Source organism: Polypterus senegalus, chromosome 8, assembly GCF_016835505.1.
Source record: "Polypterus senegalus isolate Bchr_013 chromosome 8, ASM1683550v1, whole genome shotgun sequence".
Lineage (NCBI taxonomy): Eukaryota > Metazoa > Chordata > Cladistia > Polypteriformes > Polypteridae > Polypterus > Polypterus senegalus.
This window is the reverse complement of record NC_053161.1, coordinates 173,649,346-173,669,011: the sequence shown is the minus strand read 5'-3', so window position 1 is coordinate 173,669,011 and position 19,666 is coordinate 173,649,346. Positions and strand designations below refer to the sequence as shown.

Sequence of the window (19,666 nt, the reverse complement as noted above, 5' to 3'; positions counted from 1 at the left end):
AAAAAGTAGAAAGACGCAAAGCTGTTTTCCTCCACTCTTCTACTGTCAAGTACTGCCATTTAAACAAAAAACAATGTGGCAGCTTCCGCGACAGTCACGTGGACAAATAAATAAAACTTCTCTGTCAGAACATGCATGGTGGTGGACGGCTCAGCACTGGAGTCCAGAGAGGAGGCCTGGGAGAGGGCAATGTGGGGCGGACTTCTATGGGATACATCGGCGTGTTTGTGTTTACTTCTTTTCAATATCATTAAAATAACTCTCACACAAATAATATAAAAATGTTGTCCACAAACGAAGTGATTAGTTCCTGTATTATAATATGTTCTCTGGTCATATGTAATTTCCATTTCAAACGCATAAAATTTTATATATATATATATATATATATATATATATATATATATATATATATATATATATATATATATATATATATATATATATATATATATATATATATATATACTGTGTATATCTATTATATAAAAAAAATCTTGGGTCGAGATGTGATTATCTCAGAGAGACACTTTGAAGTCCCACGAGACTACTTGGACGTCACACCCTACTTACAAACAATTTCAGCTTAACGTCCTGGGAGACAAGGAAGTGAGACAAAAGGCCAGCAGCTGCTTTTAAAGGATCGTCGCAAAGCACAACATGCAGCTCGGTAGCAGCAGTTGCAAGCCAGCAGCTGATTCATCCGCATCTCCTTAGTGTGCGCTCAGCCCCAACTTCCACAACGCCAGCGGCACAGACGCAAAATGGCAAGCGTGAAGCGCTCCCCCGGAAGAGAGGGGTTGGGGGGTGGGCGAACAAAGTAAGTAGGGGGCAAAGCCCTGTAGTATTATAAAAGAAAATCTTGAGAAAAGAGTATTGCCAAGATATTTTCTCAAGTCCCGCAAGTCGAGACTTTTGCCTTAAAATTTTTTCAAGTCCCACCCTCCTCTCAACCATTTTCAAACATGCTCACGGTCCTCTCACCTCTCATTCTTGTGAATGCTTTTGACAGACACAGTCCCTGCACTTTCAACTCTTATAAATTTTTACATTTTCCCCACTTTAACTTCCCAAGAGAAGAAGTGAGTACACGGGCAATCCTAGCACAGAGAAACGCTTAAGTCAAATGAATTAATGCGAAAATTGTATATATATATATATATATATATATATATATATATATATATATATATATATATAAATACCTAAAATTTATTTAATCAAATTTAGACTGCTTATATTTAGATACACTAATTGGATGGGAAATTATGTTGATTTCTTTGGTCATTGTCCTATTTTATAATGTTAGAAGTGTTAATAAAGATTTGTGGTTGGTGTTACTGCCTCAAAGCTCCAGCAGACTGAATTTGAAACTCGGCCTGTTTATGGTGTGTATGCAGTTGCAATGTTTGCCCTGTTGTTGTTTTCCCTATTTTTTAAAGATGGACAGATATAGTGGATTGGCAAATCTATCTTGTCTTTGTGAAGTCATGGACACAAATGTGAGAGTACCCAGTGATGGCCCATTGTTGGTTCCTGCCCTGTACAGGTATGCTGGTTTTCTTCCAAGTCTGAATGGGTTCCATTTGTATTGATTTTGTACTGGATTATGGTGCTCAGTGGGAGGCTAACTTTCACACACTGACTGCTCCATGTAGCGTTATTGTGCCGAGGACAACAAGGTTGTGTGGGTCACCCATGTGTGCCAGCAGACACTCACAGGTGAATACCAAAGTCAGGCCTGGCGTCCCCTCTTTCAGACAAGGTCCTTTTTGATTTAATTAGAATATTCATGAGTATCAATAATAGGTTGTTCTTTGTCTGGCCCCTCCCATCAGGGTTAATCACAGCAGACTGGCCAATCAAGAACACAAAATCTTCAGACAACAGAGCTCTAAGGCTGACCGAGGCACATAAGACCTCCTCAAGGACCTCTGAGGAGCTGCTGCTATTTATTTATTACTGTGTTAATTATGGTTAATTTGTGTGAAGCATTTACTGTAAAAAAATTTAATTATGCAATTTGTGGACATGAAGCAGTGTTTTGAAAACAGAGCTGAAGTTGTGATTTAAAGATTTTGTTAAAGTAAATTGTTCTGACGTTCATTACAACCCACATCATGTAACTGCTGTCCTCCATCATTAAGCACCTTTTTCCAGTTTTATTCATAAACCCCCTGCTGACATCCTGATGCCTCAGCTACACATGACTGTCGACGAGTCTTTAAACTGTGAGGTCAAAACTGCTGTTGTGAGTGTGGGCACAAGCATGGGCTGCACAGTCAGTCAGTCATTGTCCAACCCGCTATATCCTAACTACAGGGTCACGGGGTCTGCTGGAGCCAATCCCAGTTAACACAGGGCGCAAGGCAGGAGCAAATCACAGGCAGGGTGCCAGCCCACCACAGAGCGCGCGCACACACACACACACCAAGCACACACTAGGGACAATTTAGGATCGCCTATGCACCTAATCTGCATGTCTTTGGACTGTGGGAGGAAACCCACGCAGACATGGGGGGAACATGCAAACTCCACGCAGGGAGGACACGGGAATGCACAATATTATGCTAATTAATTAAAAGTACACCATGGCACTAGTTTGTTATTTTAGATTTTTTTGATTTAGAGAGAAATCTTCAGAAATGGTTGTTTTTATTATTATGAAGGCGTTTCATTGCAGTTGGACTGTCTGGTGAGGCAGGTCCCCCACAACCTTAATGTTTGTGGTGATCACCTCAGTTACATGAAGGCTGCTGTCAGATCACCAAAGGGCTTATCAGATTATCGGGACACATCAGGCGCCATCATGGTGGCAATAAACCCTCATGTAGTAGTAGGTGGGCAGCCATGCAAGTAACATATTGACGTAAAGAAGTACAAACACTTACTGTAATCATTTTAAATGTCCTCTACTTCTTTGATTTGTAAAACTAATTGATGCTTGCTGGTTAAATCGTTGAGGTGAAATTCCAATTCCTCCTGAATTTTGCCATCATTAGTTTTTTTTAGTAGGTGAGCAACCACACAAGTAACATATTGGCTTAAAGAAGTACAAACACTTACTGTAAAAAAAAATGTAAATGTCATTTTTTTCAGTACTGGACACTTTCATTACGGTGTCTCTTTGGAGAATCCTTGGGTACCACTGGTTTGACTTTGTGTTGCTCATGGAGTCTTGAACATTACCTGCATTGTGAGTAAGCATCAGTTACAGCAGTACAGGCATGTGGTGCGATTCTCTGCGAGTGATCTGGCTTGCAGCACCCTCATTGTTGAGGACCTGAGCAGCTGGACCAAGCCAAGGGGATGCCCACGTAACACTTGGTTGTGGCAGATAGATGATCGTGGGGTTGCCAACCAGGAATCTGAGCGATTTTGTTGTGTGGCGAGTGCGTCAACAAGCTGTGCCAGTGCATGCTTCCTAACCTAACCCAACCCAACCCGACCTTTTCTCTGCTTTGTAAAACTCATTGATGCTTTTCTATGTTGAGAATTTTGATTAAGGATCAATATGCTTTATTATTAGTTTTAGCATTTTTAGCTATCAAAAGCCTAGGCCTGGAGCAGCTTTAAAAGAACACCATTTATTTTGTTAGAAAGATCACGTGTCCTTTTCTCTTGCTTTATTTTAAGTTTCTGTGAGTCAAGCTGTGAGCCAAGGTCATCATGTGCTCTGAGGAAGCAAGCAGGCAGATTTTGTTTTGAGGATGCAAGTGCTGATAGAAGACTAAAAACAAACTGCATGTAGGACCTGTATGAGTTAAAGGCAAGCTCACAGGCTAGCGCATAAAACATATAAGCACTCAAATGGCATTTAGAATTATTAGGGCTCTTCAGAACCTAAGGCAATAAAGTTACAATAAAATGCATTATATCTAGTTACTCTGAGCTCAATAGGGGCTTAAGAGTTGATTGGCGAAAGTTAGGGACTTTTTCCTGAACATGTGCCTGTGACGTTAGCAGGCCTCTATCAGACCACCGGGCAGCTGCGTGACACAACTTAACAGCGCTGGGCTCTTATATGAGCATGCACATTTATATTTAATTCAGCCAGTATTTAAGTTTATATGCCTTGTTATTGGTTTTAGAACTACTGATTATTAAAAGGAGTTGCTTGACATCTTTTTAAGTGGCTTAGGGTGGCACTATTAATCACTGGCTGCTGCTTTTGTTTTTAATATGGAATATTTGCTTGCTTTTCACTTGCCTTATTTTCTAAGAACAAAGGATGCTGTGTTTTTGAGGGAACTGAAGAAACAAGTTTTGGTTTTGGGACATGGCAAGTCTGCTGGGTCTTTTGACTCACCAGCATCTAAACAAGGATTTTGGAAAAAACTTTAACAGCCCCCAGACTTAAAGGAAACTAAGTAGACTGACGCGCTAGCACGTAAACACTTTAAACATTTTAGTATTTACATTTATATATTAAGGCTCATAAACATTTCAGATGACCAAATTAAAACCTGTATTGTACTAGTCAGGTTGAATTATATAGAAGCTTTAAGAATTAATTATCAGGTTAGCTCCACGTATTGTTAAGCCAGATGGTATGTGGCTGCATGTCACTGGCTGATGACGCAGCTTCCTTTGCTCTCAGGCTGTAACATTGGCCTGTATATATACATTCTAGATAGCATTTAGGTTCCTATGTCAACGCTTCAAGTCAAGTTGGGGAGCCTGCACTGGTACAGTGCGTTGCCACACCTACCACACACTGAAACAGCTCGAGATCTCGGTTGGCAAAACCCCCAGGCAGACACGCGGTCCAGTCCCACCATCTGGAAATTACTCTCTATCTGCCGCAACCAAATGTTACGTGGACGACCCCTTGGCCTGGTTCAGCCACTCGGGTACAATGAAGATCCTACAAAGCTAGATCGCCCTCGGGGAAACACACCACATGGCTGTAGTGCCGTAACTGACTCTCCCTCACAATACAGGTAATGTGCCTCATTCGGGACTCCATGAACAATCGCTCAGTCAACACAAAGTCAAACCAACAGTACCCAAGGATTCTCCGAAGAGACACAGTACCAAAGTAGTCCAGTCTTCATCTCAGATCACTGGATAGCATCCTTGTCTCACAACCAGATAAGACAGGAAGCACCAGGACTCTAAAGACTTGGACCTTTTGCAGAGATATCAGGAGTGCCACACACCCCTTTCCAGCAACCTCATGAAATGCTCTCCCAATCCGTCTACTGACTTTATAGAAAGAGTCACCAGAGATATGAATGTCATTGTCAAGGTAAGTAATCCTCTCCTCATGAATCAATATCTTAATTAATCAAAGTAAAATGCTATATCAGCTGGCTTTGAGCAATATAAAAATTTAAAGGTTCGTTAATAAAGGCTTTAGCACTGTGCTTGCTAACTCAAGGCCTCTCGCCTGCTTCCAGCTCCAGTAGCTCAGCTCTCAGAAGTAAGAGCTACTTAACAGCACAGCTGCCTCTGATTTTAGTCGTACTGGATGCTGGTGCAACAAGCAAGTATTAAGTGATCAGTTCAGTTTTTCATATATGGGTCATCCTGGTTCCAACTTAATGATGAGGACTAATCAATTTAAAGGCCTTCAATTTTATTAGCTCAAGATTGCGGAATGTAAAACATGATCAGATGATGGTCATCTCCGGGCCAGGCATCAAGTACAACCTTAAAGTCCTAATGATTGTTATGAAAAGATTGATTATTATTAGGGGAAAGACGTTTACGATTGATTATCATCAGGGGAAAGGTAATTGTTATGAAAACAGGTACAGCACAAGGTCATTATTACGACGATAACACAGTGAATGATGAAAACAATGTACGAAATGGGGATGTTTTTTGTGATTAGAAATGAAATAAAAATGAACTGCACCCAAACTACCGGGCTCACTTCTTGAACTGAGTCAGGCTTTATGTCCTCTGCAATTGTTTTCTATTCCATGCAATAAAGTCTTAAAATTCTGACTGCCATTCTGAAGACTCTGCTCGTTTTTTCTGAAGATTTCTCCACCACAGCGGTTTAAATCCTTGAGGTAAAATTCCAGATCCTCCTGAATTCTGCCATCATTCATTTTTAATTTTACTTTGTGTTGGTCAATTCACTTTTTATTTTTTCTTCCTGTTTCACAATTTCTGTAAAGTGCCTTATATGATGGTGCCTGCTGCTGATTATGCTGTCCAAAATAAAGACTGCTTGCTTTTCATGGCAAAAACTGTACAAAAACTCTCAAAATCGAGAACCTACTCTTCTGGACAGTGGCTTCTCATCTTGGTGGTGTCTTAACAAACTCTTTTTAAAATAAAAAATAGTTACTGATTACATCTCCAAATGTCTGTTCTTGTGCTCTGCTATGTGTAAGGCTAGCCCTTCAATACTTGGGAAATTCAAATCTCACAGGACTAGAATATCCCCATCTCAAATAACTTAAAAAAAAAAAAAATAATAATTTTAAAAGGGTGTAAATTGAAGCTATGGTGTGTGTGGGTTTGGTCTACAACACCCTCCTAACATGAAGCTTCCATCACGGATGCCTTCTAGTTGAACCTGAACCTCCCCACTAAGACATCACTCATTTACAGTGACTCCATCTCTCACCTTTTCTGTTCTGCGTGTCTTTCCTAATAACGTGCAGCTGTCTGTCTTGAACTCATCTCCATGTCTATCTACCCAGGTTTCCATTACTGCTGCTGTATCACAATTATTTTCAGCTAAATGTAAACACAACTCACTTTATTCCAAATGCTGCTACTGCAGTATGGCAAGCAATTCATTTTATTTTTTTACCAGTTTGCTTAGTTTGATTTTTTTAAAAAGTGGACTAGAACTTTCAAAGTTACCTTCTATATGAAACATCCCCAAAATTTAGGGTATGCTTGTGGTATAGTAGGTCCACAGCTCAAAATTGAAAAGGCCAGTTTTAATAAATAATCGCCACACTCGCGGCTTAGAGAGGGGGCATAGTAGTGTGGCCGGAGTGGTTCCTGGTAGATTTGCGATACGGGCGATCCTCGCTTAAGTGCACAGGTGAGAAGTCGTCCACATCCGTAATTGTTGCTGGGAGCTGCCAATTGCCACACCTGATCCATGTCCCCAAATATATAACAGAAGCGCGAGGCAGATAGGGGAGTCAGAAAAAAGGAAAGAACGGGAATGGAGGTTAAGGGAGAAGGCGGCGGAAGGAAGGAAGGAGAAAGCCGGTGCATGAGTGAGTGAGAGCGAGAGCAGGCTCATTGAAGGTTGAATGTAGCGGGTAGGAGAGCCCCTGAGGAGTGTTTGGCCAACTCTTGGGGGGAGCAGATTGAAGCGGTCACTACAGCTGAGCAGTTTTGAGGAGCTGGAGTGACCGGCAGAGGAGTCGACTGGCCATTGAAGGGAGCGACTGTCAAGGAGGCTTTGGGCGTGTTGAGCCCCAGCGTGACCACCCTGGCTGCTGGGGGAGGGAACCCAAGTCTTGGTCCGACTGGAGCCTTACATAGCGGGGATCGGAAAGCTACCGGACCATAATAGGAGGGAGCTGTATTTGCTGGTAGGGCGACTAGTAGAAAGAAGAAAGCACCAGAGTTTTAAGACAAGACTGCTTCCAGCCATTATCATTTTAACCTCATTTTAAAAGGATGTATTCATTGGATTTTAACTTCCACAGATTCACCTCTGCTTTAATGAATTATTTATTTAAAGACTTGTGATGCACGGCACTTATTTGTTTTTGGACACTGTTTTTGGTTTGTTTTTAAATAAAAGCACTTTTTGCACCATCCCCTTGCTTCATTGTTGATGTCTTCACTGTCTAGCTCATCAGTGACATTACTGATGGTGTTGGGTTCGAAGTCTAGATGGGAGCATAGAGTAAAATCTGCATCGTCACAATGCTTCTTAGTGTCCAATGTTAATGTTATTCGTCTCTGGTGTATTTAGTTTGACTAAAATAACACACACAGACAACTGGCTTGTAATTTACAACAACTTTGTTAACAGGAATGTATTATATAACAACTGTTTACAAAAACATTCAATAAATGTACATAAGGGTGCATTAAGGCAAACTTTTCAACAAAAATGTGTAACAAATGCATTTTTTTTCTCTCTCTCACTCAACATCAATCCAGTTAATTGAAAAGCAAACTGATCCCTACATCAGTTACTATATAACATGTCCAGTTATCTGGGATCATGAGGGATTGAGTATTAAGCCTTCTTATCTCCTCCATTTTACTTGTTATTGACACGTGGCAGAGGCATAACTTTAAAGAAGACCACCTTGCCAGTTCTGCTCCTGAACATGATCGCTAACTCTTCAAATTTGAATTGAAGAACTGACAGTCTGCACATAAAACATTTCATTTGTTCCAACATGTAAAAGGACAACCGGATTGACAGCCCTCCCCTGACCACCTCCCCACCCTGCTGCAGCCAGGAGCCTTTCCACGCTTTTAAGGTGGTCTCCCCACCTGTGCACCGAGAAGACAACACACCATGAGAGACTCTCTGTCACTGGAGTAAACCTGCATCTCAATCAACTAATAACTAAGTCCTCCTCAACTATAATTACCTCCATCTCTTGTGGGGATTGGCTTTGACCCACTGGTGCTCCCCATACCGGTTTACCACCTCAGAGTTATCAGAGTGAACATGCCGCTCCTTCATTAATCCAAAAGTATGTGTTGCATTATTCCATCACAGTACTTTTTCTCAGATATAGCAGTTCCTGGAAAATACAACAAGGATAAATAAGAATTAAAGTAGTTACTCTGGAAAGAAGAAGTTGTTGTTGTACTGACATGTGATTCATGAGCCTCAAGAGCTACATCATGTTATGTTACAGTAACATCACATCAAAAAAATGAAAAATGGTGCTTATCATCTTATGTCCTACAAACAGTCATACATGACAGTCACACTGGGGCTAACATGGCTGAGCTACTTTGCAATGTCACCGATTAATTGGAAATTGAAAGAGAGCCGGTGTTAGCAACCGACAATATGTTGAATATGCTTGTTGCAGGTCAGGGTGGTGGGCTTTCCTCATGTTTAAATGATATGCACAGACATTAAACTTCGCGGCTCAGCACACACTCAAGCTACCAGGCTCTTGCATGGCTGGTACAAAGAATAAGACGTGTCACTGGGATTTTCCACAGAAGCACCCAAGGCCTTCAGGCTTTGTGGCAAAAGCAGAACTGGTCAGATGTTCCACAGCACAGGCTAATTACTGATATGCCAACCCGACAGAGCAGTACACATGACGTGTGAGAAAATTTCTTGATTCCATACCTTTCTATTGGAAGACACACAGTTATGAAGTTCACTTGTTCGCTCAATAAAAACACCAATTTAAAATATATATTTAATTGCATTACTCACCTGGACACGAAAATGTCAAGCTGGAGAGAAATTTTCATTTCAATAAAAATCAGTAATAAAGCACAATACTGAATCATATTACATAGACTGTCACAATACTTTTAAAAAAAAAAAAAAAAAGATTGGCAGGCAAAATGAATTGTAATATCGAAATAAGAGGCCTCTGCTGATTTCCACCTCTATCCAGTGTGATGATTGTTATTCTTGTTCACTTCTCCCTGGTTATCGATTTCTGTACACCTATCTGTTAAGTCAACAAGTTCTTCTCTTTAATTTCCTGAATGACTTTGTCCTCTTGTGATTGTGTCATTTATTCTTGTGCAGTGTTCTCTTATGCTGCTTTACTTTTTTCTGTCTGTGTAACTGTATGCTGTTTATCCCATTGATTTTTCTAATTCTCACTACCCCTCTTCTTTATCCACTGGGGTGATCTTCACTTGTGGGTTTTTTTTTTTTGGTAATTTCTATTAAGTGTAAACTTTTGTTGTCACGTTCAATCTGCTGTACCTCTATCCCTTCCTTTCTCAACTGCTTCTTTCTTGCTTTACTGTTAGCATTGCACTGTTTGAGAATCGCTTACTTCTCAGGACATTCCATTTCTGGCTAATATTTCTCTGTTTGTCTCTGTTCACATGTGGGTGTTAATTCTGGTTTCATTTCCTGTGTTATTTATTCTTCTGCTGTTGTTTGGATACATCCTAATTTCTCCACACTAATTTCTTTTCTTTTGTTTAATTATTCCAGTTAAGTATCCTACATTTACACCAGTTAACAAATTTTGAAATCAACTGCACTGCAGTTTTGCACAAGCTGTACTAAGTTACTCTTCAGTTGACAACTAATGACCAGTTGTGTAGAACTAGCAGTACTTGGTCTCCTCTTTATCTTCACATGCACACTGGACTGTGTCAGGTTCTCCTATTTTCTTACTCACTGTACGCTTGTGTGCTTTTGTCTGTCCCACTGTGGTGATGCCACTGTTAATTCTCTTGTGGCACTGAAGTTTACTCCTTTGTGATAAGCAGTTGGCACATTCAGAAAAGCAATATGGCTTCACTCAAGTATGAATTTTTCGGTGGGTCGAAAGATTGCTCCCTTGTGAAAAGCACTTGCCACATTCAGAACAGCGATAAGGCTTCTCTCCAGTGTGAATTCTTTGGTGAATCTGAAGACTGGTTTGGAGCGAAAAGCACTTACTACATTCAGAACAACAATAAGGCTTTTCTCCTGTGTGAATTCTTTTGTGGGTCTGAAGAGCCCATTTTCTCAAAAATTTCTTGCCACATTCAGAACAGCAATAAGGTTTCTGTCCTGTGTGAATTTTTTGGTGTCTATAAAGTGAATTTCTTTTTAAGAAATGCTTGTCACACTCCGAACAGCAATAAGGCTTTTCTCCTGCGTGAACTCTTTGGTGGCTCTGAAAATTCTTCTTAAGCGAAAACTGCTTATCACACTCAGAGCAGCAGTAAGGTTTCTCTCCTGTGTGAACTGTTTGGTGGTTAAGAAGACTGCGCTTTTCTGAAAAGCGATTGCCACATTCAGAACAGCAATAAGGATTCTCTCCTGTGTGAATTCTTTCATGTCTCTGAAGGTAGCTCTTTTGTGAAAACCGCTTGTCACATACAGAACAGCAATAAGGTTTCTCTCCAGTGTGAATTCTTTGATGTACCTGAAGACTACTCTTCTGCAAAAACTGTTTGCCACATGCAGGGCAGCAATAATATTTTTCTCCCGTGTGAATTCGTTGGTGGATCTGAAGATCCCATTTTTGCGAAAAACGCTTGCCACATTCAGAACAGCAATAAGGTTTCTCTCCTGTGTGAATTCTTTGGTGTCTATGAAGTACACTCATTTTTAGAAATCGTTTGCCACATTCTGAACAGCAATAAGGTTTCTCTCCAGTGTGAATCTTTTGGTGGCTCTTCAGATGGCTCTTTTTTAGAAACTTCTCGCCACATTCAGAACAGCAATAAGGATCCTCTCCTGTGTGAATTGTTTGATGTCGGAGAAGGTTGCTCTTTTCAGAAAACTGATTGCCACATTCAGAACAGGAATAAGGATTCCCTCCTGTGTGAATTCTTTGGTGGATCTGAAGATTACTCTTGTGTAAAAACTGCTTGCCACATTCAGAACAGCAGTATGGCTTTTTTCCCACGTGAATTCTTTGGTGGATCTCGAGATCCCAATTTTGTGAAAAACGCTCGCCACATTCAGAACAGCAATAAGGTTTCTCTCCTGTGTGAATTCTTTGGTGTCTATTGAGTAAATTCCGTCTTACAAACCGCTTGTCACATTTAGAACAGCAATAAGGCTTTTCTCCTGCGTGGATTCTTTGGTGAATCTGAAGATCCCATTTTTGGGAAAAATGCTTGCCACATTCATAACAGCAAAAAGGTTTCTCTCCTGTGTGAATTCTTTGGTGTCTATGAAGTAAACTGCCTTTTGAGAACCTCCTGCCACATTCAGAACAGCAGTAAGGCTTCTCTCCCGTGTGAATTCTTTGGTGTATCCGAAGATATCCCGTGGTCTTAAACTGTTTGCCACATTCAGAACAGCACTGATGTTTATCTCCTGTATGAAGTTTAAAAGAAAGAAATAAAGCTTTACTCTCAATCCACTTGTTTATTATTCACATTAAGTAGCAACAATAAACACAGGATAAAAGAATCAACCAATGGACACAAGAAAATGAAATGATGAACTATATACATAATTTCTTTTAGAGACCCAATTGAGAAAACTACTGGTCAATCTTTGTTAACTACATTACAGAACTTCATCATTTAGTCAATGTATTATTAAAACATTATTTACAATTGTTGTGGTGTGAAATTTTGCATAAAAGTTGATAAATATTTTATATGTCGTCTTTATTTGACACTTATAACACTAATGTATATCATTGATAAGAACACCAGTGGTTTGATGGTTAAGAACCAGTCCTTTGTAATTGTATGTCAGGGTTGGGGGAGGTGACTAAAACAAGTTTGGCAAGGGTTTCTCTGCTGGACTCTCTCAGTCAACTCCCATAGGAAAGCCAGACTGCTTAGCTGGCAAGCTTCACCTTAACAAATGGTTCTGGAGGGCAGGTGTGAAGGTATTCTGTGCCCCATTGGTTTGGAATTGGCTTGTATCAGAAGCCTTTAAGTACCATGATGCCCTATTGGACGTAGGGTTTGGACAGAGAATCTATAAATTTGCTTGCTTTACCTCTCGCTCTCTCTCTTACAAAACATCTGATGAAAGAGCATCTCACACACACCATGAACTGAAAAGTACTGCACAATGAAGAGCACAGCTCGGCAGCCATATTGAGACAGCCCTGTTCTGAAGAAAGCTGAACAAAAATGGGGACTTAACTAGAGACATTTAAAGTAACTAACAAGTCTGTGTGCCGCTGAAACTACACATCAGCATTTATCATGCTGTATAGTTGTCAAAATTCAAATATACGTTGCATATTGTTATTATTTATGAATATTATCAACAATACATTTTTAAATTGTAACTTAACTCCTCCTTGTCTTTTACTACACCTAATTGCTTGAGGTTATAGATGTAGAAGGGAAGGTGGGGAGAAGTTATAGACTATAATACCTTATAAACAGTGGTAAGTCTGTGAGATTTGAGGCATTCTGATAAAGGCTACATATTAATAATACAAAAGGGGAAAGTAGAGCAATATATTACTCTACCAAGACAAAATCTGGAATACATATATTTCATGCCTATTCCATTTCTACTATAATCTGGATAAATGTAGGATGACAGGAAATGCGAGGCAAGAAATGTTGAACACCTAACTAAAACAGAAACTTTTTCATGTTACAGTAATAATTGATAAACTGTTAACGTGAAATGTATAATGTTACTTTTACAAAAGGTATAACAAAACAAGTGTGCCTTTATTCAAGAATGTAACTGAAGAAAAAGAAATTCAATTCACATGTTGTTGTCAATATGTAAAAGCCAAAACCCATTTATCAATTGTATGGATAGTGTAGGGGTAAGAACAGCTGCTCCTAAAGCAAGAGGTTGCCGATTCGATCCCAGGGCTTCTCCACATTTATCGTTCTGTGTACTGAACTGCAGTCATTATTGCTATTATATAATAAAACATATACAGTATTTCCTTTGAGTCTGTAACAGCCAGTGTAAAGTCTTGCTACTTGTAAAAGATATCACTGAAGGCATAAAAGCAGACACACAAACACCAGTATCTTGTTACTTGAATTTTTTTTTTTATTCAGTTTTATTCTTGAATAAATGCACACTTGTTTCATTATACTTTTGTGAAACTGTTTATTTTATATTCCAGTAACCACTTGAACAATATCAGACCTGTCTCTGCCTCTCTCGCGCATGCACACACACATCCATGCATGAAGAAACAATTATTTGAAAATGCTATATCATTTAAACATGAGTTGTCATTTGAACATTTTTTTTTTAATCTTGCTTGTACTCCGCGTTATGGTGCAAACAACTGAGAATATGGACAGGCGCATACATAGTCAGCATGGTACTGCCAGATCTAAACACTACCGTGGAGAATAGCACACGTACTGAAGTGACTTTAGTGGCAGGTGGAAATTCCCATCCTACTTTATGCCGCCAAGCAGAGTTGTGTTGCAGTGCAGCAGTTTACTAGCCAGCGAAAGAGAGGTGAAGAAGTTGTCTGTTGTTAAGGTTCTGCTTTTGTCCAGAAACGGCTTTATGACCACAGTCTCATGAAGTCCTTCTCCCGTGGGATGACTGTGATCTTTCACTAAATAAGGAGTACCATTGCACATGCACATGCAAATCTATCGTTTTTCACACGACCTGCACGGGTGTCTTTGTTGTCAAAGCACAAATGCCACAAGATAGTCTGATAGCATTCACCGTATCTTTGATTGCCGGTATAACAAATAGTTCTGACCAGGCATCCACCACAGCACCAACTGTGGTCATAGCTGCTCTTGTGAAAAGGATGAAGATAAACGCTATCAACTCAGAGAGGTACAGACAAGTTTGTTGTACCATATGAACGTGACTGAGAGAATAAAACTGAATTTAAAAAAAAAACACTAACTTTTACAAGTAGCAAAAGTTTATGAGTGTTACAAACTCAAATCAAATGTATGTTTTTATAGTATGACAGTAATAACAGATCACTACTCAAAACGGAAAATGCGGGGAACACCCAGGATGGGAGTAGAAACAAGGATCGGCCAGCTTTGTGACACACTGGTGACATTCATAGTCTCTATCACAATGTTAATGGATATGTAGTGTGATGATTTATTGCTGCTAAACATACTGATTAGCCACAATACAGGAGAAGCCCATCTGGAGTTGAACTCATTCTGAACACAGGCCTGAACTACCCATTTGGGTCATCCACTGGAGTCAGCTCAGCACCAAGCAGTGATCACTTGACAACTTAGCACCACTCTTTATCCAAATGTACAGAACATTTCAGCTCAGAGTAGACGACATTTGGATACAGAATAGACAATACAACTTACAGTCAGTCACTGACCCTTGGCCCATGGTATGCTCATCATGACAGACTCTGTGATCAAACATAACTTTTGTTATAGACAATCCTTAACCAGAACAGAAGTCCAGTAACAATTCACCACTTTAGCAGAAATCATACAGATCACTTCTCGTATTCCTGCCCCTCCACGTTCCTTGATTTTTCCCCACAAGCCTGCTGAAGTCTCCCCAGTTGATCTATATAGGTTGTAGATGGTACCCCTTTTTCAGGAGTCAATCCAAAGTCTCTTAAAAAGTCAAAATACAAAGTTGTGTGATTCATATGCACACACACACACACACACACACACACACACACACACACACACACACACACACAGGGTCCCCTCTATAGAACTTGAAATCTCATTAAGATGACTTTGGAAAAAAACATGAAGTGTCTCCGATGAGGCAAATTCAGAGTAAAAGTGAAATTACTTCTGATCAAGAGTTTTGTTTCAAGAGCCAATGCTGCACTTACAGGTGAGTCCCACTATGTCTTTCCTGGATTTTCAACCTCCACCATAAGCTGTAGCTCATACCTATCATTAGAGCAGCAACATTCCATGGGTCAATTGCCAGTTTTTACCACCAAGGCCTAGTACACTTGGATCTATTCCTCTCCTGCTCATACCCAACGGTCTTCAAACTCAACCTTCACCCTTCTCCTAGTGATCTATCCTTGATGGTCTACGTGAGCCACCCGGTCACCATGCACTCGTCAGTGATTGCTACTCCCAAGCCTGGTTCGAGGAATCGGGCACAATATTCCTGTGCTTAGGAAGGTTCTCTTTGAGTGAGCTGAGAGAACCATTCATGGATTATTTGTGTCAACACCTCACACCTTGCCTGATGAAGGGGCCTTAGCTGCCTCGAAAGCTTGCATTTGTAATCTATTTAGTTAGCCAGTAAAAGGTGTCATTTCACCCAACGTTCTCCTGTATCAATCTATGGCTAACATGGTACAACACTCTACTGCTTTAGATGTCTATGAGTCAGCAGTAGGGCTGCAGGATTAATCCGTTTCTCTTTGACATCATTCGTTGTTTTTGTTTTTTAAATCTCAACAGCTGTGATTTATCTAGACTGTACATTATAAAGATTTTCATCACTGTATGGCCATTCAACCTTTTCTTTTGCCCCCGCCTTCCAAATCTGCTTGTTGAAGAGCAAATGCATTGAATTTGTAAATCCAGTCCAATAAAGATGAGGACAAACTGCCTTATGGGTAAGTGCAACACGGATTGGCCAAAAACATAAAAGAATATAACTGAAAATTCTAACCATTGTATAATGCATTTGAATAGACTTTCCAGACTAACAAACATATTAATGATTAAATTGTGCACAGTAACAATAGTTTTACAAATATATACCTAATCCCTCATTGTGAAGTCTGTCATCCCCACATACAAAGCACACTTCCAGTGAACTCAAAGTATTGAGACCTCTTCACTTTCTGCACACTTTATTGTGCTGCAGATTTAATTTTAAATGGGCTAGGGGGCTATGCCCCCTGCTCGCCCACCCCCTCTCCCCATGGGGTGCGCTGTGCGCCAGCCACTTCACGTCTGTGCCACTCATATTGTGAAGGGGAACTGAATGCACGCTAAAGAGATGCAGTCGGATCAGCTGCTGGCTTGCTGCTGCTGAGCTGCGTGTTCTGCCTGTCGCGCTGCGCGTTGGTCATTTAAAAGCCTGTACAGCCTTCTCCTGCGGGATGTTATAAAGTCACTCTGAGAAAATCACATATTGTCCCCTTCCAAGATTTTTTTTTTTTTTATGTAATCAAGAGATATAGTTGCCATTTTCCCCATCAATCTATACTCAATACCCCATATCAATGTGCAAACATTATCAGAAATGTTTTCAAATTTCTCCCAAATCAAAACTTGAAATCTCTATCATGCATGATAGCATTGCCTTTCACCTGTATAGGTATACATAAGAAATGTCTAACATAATAAGTCATAGGCATACTCAGTAAAGATGCCCATAAAAATCAAACCAACATGTCATCTGTCACAAGTGGTCCATGTGAAGTGGCCAGCATTGAAGTTTACTGCCGTTGGCTAATCCCCTCTGAACATGACCTGCACCAAAGTGCTTTAATAAGGAGGTGTTATAAAGTCAGAGCATCGAGGACCCTTAGTGAAAATGTTTCTGCAGCCTCTCTTCAGGGATTCATTCATTTACGGTGCAGTTTATATGACAGACACATTTGATATTATCATCATCATCATGGCTTGGCTCACTATTCCAATATATTTTCTGAGAAGAAATATTTACTTTTTTACTAAGATATTCTGCTGGTCCATGAGCACGGTAAAAGGTCCTGTGGGCTCAAACTATGGTAATTACACCTTAAGGATTGGATTATTATCCATCCATCATCCAACCTGCTATATCCTAACTACAGGGTCACGGGGGTCTGCTGGAGCCAATGCGAGCCAACACAGGGAGCCAGCCCACCGCAGGGCACGCACACCAAACACACACTAGGGACAATTTAGAATCGCCAATGCACCTAACCTGTATGTCTTTGGACTGTGTTGGGTTATTATAATAATTATATTAATTGTTATAATTAATATTATAAAACGTCTGCTGCTAGGATAATCACTTGTTCTAAGTCCACTGAACATATTACACCGATTCTTCTCCAGTGTCATTGGCACCCGGTCTATTATCATATACAATGTAAAATACTGCTCTTAACAACCTTGCTCCTCCCTATCTTTTCCAGGCTTATACCCCTTCCCGCACTCTCTGATCCTCATCGCCATCTTTACTTTCTGTGCCACACAATAAACCTTGTTCTGTGGGAGCCAGAGCTTTGTCTTACAGTGCTCGGCAACTCTGGAATTCTCTCTCTGCTCATATTTGTCAACTAGACTCAATAACAAAATGTAAAACTATTCCTGAAACACCCCTCTTGAAAGTGGCATATCAAATATGACTGGATTATTTGTCATTGAATTTGTTGTTAGTTACTTTTCTTGCTGTATTGCTGTTAATTTTTATTTTTATCTGTTCCTATTTTTATTTTATTGTTGTTTAATTTTTTGTAAGGTGACCTTGAGTGTTTAGAAAGGAGCTCACATGATTCCATCTTGCCTGAAGAAGGGGCCTGAGTTGCCTCGAAAGCTTGCATATTGTAATCTTTTTAGTTAGCCAATAAAATAGCCAAATCATTTTGCTTGACCTTTCCCTACATTCGTAACGGCTAACACGGTTCAACACCCTAGTACAAAAGGAGCTCAATAACTAAAATGTATTATTATTTTTTATTTGTTCTATTCCAACCACTGCAGTAGTTTTATAATACATGTGTTTAAATGTTACACTCTTTCATCTTGTTCTTTTAATGTATGAACAAGTTAAAAACAAAACATAGTCGCAAGTCATAAGCTGGTAATTTACATGAAACGGAATTTGCTGGGTAGCTTGGAAGTTTTTTTTTTTTTTATTGTTTTTAATTTTAGCATCAATTTCACAAAACTGTACAAGAATAATCTTCTGCCATTTCATGCATCACTAATACAGTCATGGCCGAAATTATTGGTACCCGTGGAATTTTCCCAGAAAATGCACCATTTCTCCCAGAAAATTGTTGCAATTACAAATGTTTTGGTATACAGTACACGTTTATTTCCTTTATGTGCATTGGAACAACAGAAAAAAACAAAGAAAAAAAGCCAAATCTGACATCACGTCACACAGAACTCCAAAAATGGGCCGGACAAAATTATTGGCACCTTTTCAAAATTGCGGGTAAATCATTTTATTTCAAGCATATGATGCTCGTTTGAAGTCACCTGTGGCAAGAAACAGGTGCTGGCAATATAGCACTCACACCTGAAGCCAGTTAAAATGGAGGAAAGTTACCTTGACCTTTGTGTTGTGTGTCTGAGTGTGCCACACTAAGCATGGAGAACAGAAAGAAAGGCAGAGAATTGTCTGAGGACTTGAGAACAAAAATTGTGGAAAAATATCAACAATCTCAAGGCTACAAGTCCATCTCCAGAGATCTTCATGTTCCTTTGTCCACTGTGCACAACATAATCAAGAAGTTCACAACACATGGCACTGTAACTAATCTTCCTGGACGTGGACAGAAGAGAAAAATTGATAAAAGACTGCAACCAAGGATAGTCTGAATGGTGGATAAACAGCTCCAATCAACTTCAAAACATACTCAAGCTGTTCTGCAGACTCAGGGTGCAACAGTGTCAGCTCGAACTATCCGTCGACATCTGAAATAAATGAAACGCTATGGCAGGAGAGCCAGGAGGACCCCACTGCTGACACACAAACATAAAAAAGTCAGACTGGAGTTTGCTAAAATGTACTTGAGGAAGCCAAAATCCTTCTGGGCGAACGTCTTGTGAACAGATGAGACCAAGGTAGAGCTTTTTGGTAAAGCTCATCATTCTACTGTTTACAGAAAACAGAATGAGGCCTACGAGAAAAGAACACAGTACCTACAGTCAAACATGGTGGAGAGTCTAAGATGCTTTGGGGATGTTTTGCTGCCCCTGGCACTGGATGCCTTGACTGTGTGCAAGGCATCATGAAATCTGAAGACTACCAAAAGATATTGGGGTGCAATGTAGGGCCCAGTGTCAGAAAGCTGGGTCTGCGTCAGAAGTCATGGGTGTTCCTGCAGGACAATGACCCCAAACATACCTCTAAAAGCACCCAGAAATGGTTGAAGACAAATCGCTGGAGAGTTCTGAAGTGGCCAGCAATGAGACCGGATCTAAATCCGATTGAACACTTATGGAGAGA

The 19,666-nt window shown here is 40.1% G+C and overlaps 1 protein-coding gene and 1 long non-coding RNA gene across 2 annotated transcripts in view; both read right to left on the bottom strand.

Moving 5' to 3' along the window:
• Nucleotides 1-19,666, bottom strand: part of LOC120534710 (zinc finger protein 420-like) — a 71,105-nt gene that overhangs the window by 39,226 nt on the left and 12,213 nt on the right. Inside the window, 1 exon segment of the mRNA XM_039762296.1 lies at nt 10,213-11,923. Within this exon segment, the coding sequence (XP_039618230.1) occupies nt 10,213-11,923 (1,711 nt within the window).
• LOC120533491 lies at nt 7,939-9,466 on the bottom strand. Its single transcript, XR_005634511.1, has 2 exons — nt 9,353-9,466; nt 7,939-8,696 (listed from the first exon to the last, which is right to left on the bottom strand). It is a non-coding gene; the product is annotated as an uncharacterized LOC120533491 (long non-coding RNA).